We start from the raw sequence: 5,396 nt of genomic DNA on the forward strand, positions 1-5,396 counted from the left end.
AATGACATGCTTCCTTCCTCAAGCACAGGAGCCCTGACTGTTGGCTTGAGAGCACCTGGAAAACTGTACAACACAGCTGCTGGCTGTCCCTTCCCTTGTGCCAGCTTTGGGGGGTGGCTGTGTGCAACAGTTGCTTGATGAACACTGCCTTGCTGTTCCTTCAGGGTGGACAAGAAGTTGCCTGCAGAAAACCTCCTCCTCCTCAAGCAGCTGCTTGCAGTGCTCCAACGTATTGGCCAGCACATGTCCACAAGCAGAATGACTTCCAGCAGCCTGGCCATCTGCCTGGAGCCAAACTTGCTGAGCCCACTCAAAAAGGACCTGCTCCCGCTTGAGGTCATGCTGGTAGTGACCAAGAAGGTAAAGCTGCTTTGAGCAGCCAGGTGCAGCCTCTCCAGCCCACCTGAGCTGGATGCCCAGAGAGCCTTGGCATCCTCCTCACTCCAGCAAATGCTAGTGGAGTAGCTGCCTGGAAGAGCTGCCCCACAGCCACCTCCATCTATGCAGAGGTAAGTCTCAGGAGTCATCCTTGACATGCTTTCCGGTACCTGGGCTGAGACCAAGACTTTGATGTGTGCAGATGACAGCGCTGGAGAAGTTCATGACGGAAAACTTTGATGAGATTTTTGGGAAGGAGGTGGCTGGCATGGAGGAGTCACCAGCATCCATAGACAGATCCACAGGTATGAGCAGGAAAAAGGTTGTCATAGCCTGGGACTGGGGTGAACAAGTGTCTTCAGCCACCATGGTCACATCCAGGGAAAACAATCTGTATTACTAACCAAGCCCCTAAAGGGAGAACAGAAAAGCAGGGATGTAGACACAAGCCCAGGGGAGCAGCTGCTCAAACACAGCCCACTGTGACTGACTGTGTTGATGGGCTTGTGCAGCAAGCAGCAGTCAATCTGAATTACCTTCATGAAATACAGCCATCAGGAGCCTCAGTGCCAGTTGGCCCAGGAGCTGGTCCTGGAAGTCACTGATTCAGGACATGGAAAGTTTTTAGCCACTGTGGCTCTCCTGGAATAGACTGTGCCACAGGCATCATCCATTTCTCTTAACAACCTTCTCCTAGAAAAGGAGGATTGAGAGGGAGAAAAATTTCACATAGCACAGGGAAACAGCTATAACAACAAAGTTTTTCTTGTTTAATTTTCCTTTGTGCAATTTTTTTAATTAAGTGGATGGAGGGAGGGGCATGTTTCCCAAACCATGGGTAGGGGCCATGATGTTCACTAGAAACACTCATCAAGCTGAACAAAGTCACCGGATCACAAGTCAGGGAACTCTCGTGTAGTCACCTTAAATTTGACAAGCAGCCCACTGTTTAGACTCAAAATAGGGTGACTCTCATTCCCCTCTCCCACCCCTTCTGGATGTGGCACTTAGGGATATGGGTTAGGGATGATTATAATAAAGCTACGTTGACAGTTGAGCTAGATGATCTTTATGGTCTTTTCCGACCTTGATGATTCTGTGTGATTTATGAGAAAACTACATTTTCCATCAGAAAGTGCACTAGTGAAAAATACATGATCTGCTCTAGCATGATTGTGAGCTTCTCGAGTGGAACATTGGTACTGGAGTTTGGGCTAAGCATGACAGCCTTTGCACTCCACGATGCTGTTTCTCAGAGGGCTAGCAGGGAGCATGAGGTCAGTTGGCATCACTGCGTAGCTGGGCTTTGGAGTGTGTTACTCTCTCCCTATTTTCCTGCACTTTGCTTTCCCTGGGGGATAGTGAGACCTTTTGAACTGTACACTTGCTCCCGTTCTGCATCCTGCCTCTGTGATGTTGGCCAGGTGAGCTCACTTTCCTCCTCTGGTACGGAGTGTGGTTATACCAGGTTCTGCTGGGGTATTCTGGGAATTGTAGTTCTAAGACTCTGTTGCACATGCTCAGATGGATGCTTGCATGGGATTGGCTTAGGAAGTTACCTGTGTGACGTAGGATTACTTGAAACTACTATTTAACCTGTGACTTGTTGAATAAAGGAGATTCGTTACCCCACCACGTTGGTGTTCACATGGTCCCCATGGGACTTATTTATTTATTATATTAATAACGCTACACTCTGGGAATACATTCTCACCATCCAGGGCTTGTGGGCTGATTCACATCTGTATCCAGCTCAGATGTCTCTAGCAGAGTGACCTCAGAGGATCACAGCAGCCTACCTGATCAGTGAAGCCAGCACAATGGCCAGCAGGACACAGCACACAGTGATTGCCTCTTTAGGGATGGTGTTCACTGCTGGCTAAAATAGGTTGCAGAGCTACAACTTTTCCAGTGTATCCCATACACTAACATTGCCTGTGTTCAGAGTTATTTGTGTATTTATTTTGAAGAAATATCAGAAACAAAAAGATGAGGTGCTAAATGTTAAGAGTTTTCCTTCTTCAGCAGCCTTTAGTAATTTTTACCTCCTCTCCAACAAAAGGGTCACCCAATATATAAACTGAATATGTCTGAGAAATGTTTCCAAAGTTTTAAAATATACTGTGTAATATTTTTCCTGTGCTCTGAGTTTTTTAATTTTGTTGATTGGCTTTGATTTAGGTTTCACTTTGGTTTGGTTTTGCTGTTTATTAATTTATTTGAAATCTGGTTTTATTGTTCATGGGAACTATGCATCTCGTATTACATACTCTTTCTATCCATAATTTGCTCTTTGTTTCCATTTCTTCCATCTCTCCTTTTATAATCCACATTTTTACTTTAATGCATAGGTCCTTTCCCCCTCACCCCCCTTTCTGGCTAAACTGAACCGTAATTCCATTAAGGGAACTTGTCTGTATGACCATTCATAGGCCACCCTGGCAGTCCCACTCCTACCACCAGAAACTTTAACTGTTAGGACCAAAGCCCCTTTGCTGTTAAGCAGAAATTGTAGAAAGCCAATCTTCCTCTTGTGACTCCTCTATAAGCATCACTGGGGTGCTTTTTCAGAACCTCTTCCAGGGTCCTGGCTTCATCCTACATGAAGAGGCACTGCTATAATGACCCTGATATGATGGCCTCCTGCAGTGCTGGGAAAAGCCCAGGAGCTGGGGACCTCTCTGGGTGATACTGGGACCCCTGCGGAGGGCAACCTCTGACATACTGTGTTGGTCTGAGTACCGTAGGGGTAGACATCCTATTGTGATGTCACAAGGTGGTGGAGGCTGATGTCACTTGCAGAGGACTGTGACATCACCATATTAAATTGTCATCTTGTGTTCCTTACTGCTTAAATTAGGGTGCTGACAGAGCCTGGCCTACTCTGACTTATGCCTGGACTCCCGCTGAACGTGTCCATGAGGTCTGGAGTGTTGAGCCAGGCTTTTCCCACAGCTGGTTGCTGCCATTGGCAGCTCTCAGTGCCCATCCTGGAGCCAATAGTAGTGTTTTCATAGCCCTGCAGCCAGGCTTCTTGAGAAGTGAGCTGGGCACGGAGAGTACCCTTGGGGAGGCTGTAGGACAGATGCAAAGGCCTTGAGAACGGGAAGGGTGTCCTTCTCGAGTGGCCTAGGTGTTTCTTTCTACGCTCCCCAGGACAGCTTGTGACCATGGCATCTCCATTTTGCAGTGTGTGACACCTTTTGGTAGTACCAGCACCGGTGATGGGGAGTATCTTCTCACTCTTATCTCACCCCAAACTTCAGGAAGGCACAGACAAAGCCACAGAAACAGAGTGGAACTGCCCCATCTGCCGTGATACTCGAGATGACCTTGCTTATGTAATGCCCTGTCTCCACCAGTTCTGCCTGGGCTGCATTATGCGTTGGGCAGAGATGCAAATAGTGTGCCCACTGTGCAGAGAACTGATAGAGTCTGTCAGGTTTTCTGTGCAGACAGATAGCTACATAGACTGTGTCTTCACAGCCCCCGAAGATGCCAGCAGCTGGGCAGGAATAACTCTTGGGCAGCTGGTTAGAAACAACCCCTATCACTTTGCAGCATCCCCTTCCCGTTCTCCACGGGGGATATTGCCAGCAGCTGAGCCAGGTGGTGCAGGAACAGAGCCCGTGGGTGGCCTCCTGCCTAGGGTGTGGGCAGAACTTTTCCGAAGAGATGAGCATCTCCTTGATCCTGTGGTGCCCTGGCTGCGCCGGGAGCTGGAGGCAATATATGGCACCCGGTGGTGGATGGCGAGGATTGCGGAGAGCATCATCCTGCATGCTGTGTCCATCTGTGGTCCAGTTGCGAATGTCTTGGTCCAGGTACTGCAGGACTTCCTCGAGGAACATACAGAACATCTGATCCATGGCACCATCAGCATCATTGTGGACCAGTGCAGTGAGGAGGCCCACAGGCTGCTGCACTCTCCTGTTGTCCCAGAGGAGGACAGCAGCTCTGTGGCCACCGTCAGCAGCACTCAGCGCGGTACTCCCGTCCCCCATTCAACCCCTGCTAGAAGCTCTACAAGCTCCAGCACAACGCAAGCTGTCCTCGACAGCCCCCAACAGTCTGCTCCTGTCCCTGCAGATCAGGAAGAGCCGGAGGACGAGGCGGTGGCAGACGAGGAGGAGGTGGAGGAGGAAGAGGAGCTGGAAGAGCAGGAGGAGCTGGGGGATGAGGCGGTGGAACCTGGCAGAGTGGAGGAAAACAGCGCTGTGGCCATCCTCAGCACCCATCAAGGGGGTATTCCCGCCCTCCACCCAACCCCTGGCAGCAGCCCTGTAGGCTCCAACGTAGAAGACCGACTCAGCACGTCGGAAGCTGTGCTCCACAGCCCCCACCCGCCTGTTCCCGTCCCTACAGAGCAGGAGGAGCTGGAGCGGGCAGCAGCCTCAGGTCCCTCCACCCAAGGCGGCAGCCACAGCCCCTCCGCTCCCAGCCGGGGGCAGGACCCTTCCCGCAGGACGCCTCGGCGTGCCCCAAGGAGGAGAGCTGCCAGTCTCCCAGAGCCTCCGCAGTCCTGCAAGAGGCCACCCCATCCGCAGCACTAGCAGGGCTGCAGCACGTCTCCATTCGAGAGAAAGGAAATAAATTGCTATTTCCCTGGCAAAGTCTCTGGCGGCTGCTTTATCTCCCTTCTCCCAGTACATTTCCCTGACCCGGCACCCCACCACGAGCGAAGTGCACCTTGGGGAGGATTGCATTTGCAAAGGAGAATGTGCCAAATCAAGGCTGCTGGTGCCTATGCCCAGATGGAATCACTATGTTGCTCTCCGCATTGCCGTTCTCTGCAGGCAAAGGGACAGGAGGGACCTAGCAGGTCCCTGGGCAGAAAAGGTTTCTGGGAAAACAGGCTGAGAGGGGAATGGTCCTGCCAGCCAGTCATGACATGCCATGTGACTGAAAGAGCAGTGTCCTTTCCAGGGTACAGGGCATTGGGGCTTCAGAGCACAACTTCTCTGCATCCAAAAACCACTTTGCAGCAATAACCAGATTTCTGTGGCTGTCACAGCACT

General features: G+C 50.9%; 1 protein-coding gene across 1 annotated transcript; it reads left to right on the forward strand.

Moving 5' to 3' along the window:
• Positions 1-3,419: 3,419 nt before the first annotated feature.
• On the forward strand, positions 3,420-4,985 carry LOC114056501 (E3 ubiquitin-protein ligase Topors-like). Its single transcript, XM_027881741.1, has one exon. It carries the CDS (start codon positions 3,603-3,605, stop codon positions 4,929-4,931), a length of 1,329 nt encoding a protein of 442 aa, XP_027737542.1. The 5' UTR covers positions 3,420-3,602; the 3' UTR covers positions 4,932-4,985.
• Positions 4,986-5,396: the final 411 nt, after the last annotated feature.

The sequence above is a fragment of the Empidonax traillii genome, unplaced genomic scaffold, assembly GCF_003031625.1.
Source record: "Empidonax traillii isolate 1590-97213 ecotype Southwest subspecies unplaced genomic scaffold, ASM303162v1 scaffold7:size3022706, whole genome shotgun sequence".
NCBI lineage: Eukaryota > Metazoa > Chordata > Aves > Passeriformes > Tyrannidae > Empidonax > Empidonax traillii.

What these genes read in the sequence shown, in the direction of transcription:
- LOC114056501 (XM_027881741.1), top strand. Translation starts at nt 3,603, where the DNA reads ATGGGGAGTATCTTCTCACTCTTATCTCACCCCAAACTTCAGGAAGGC.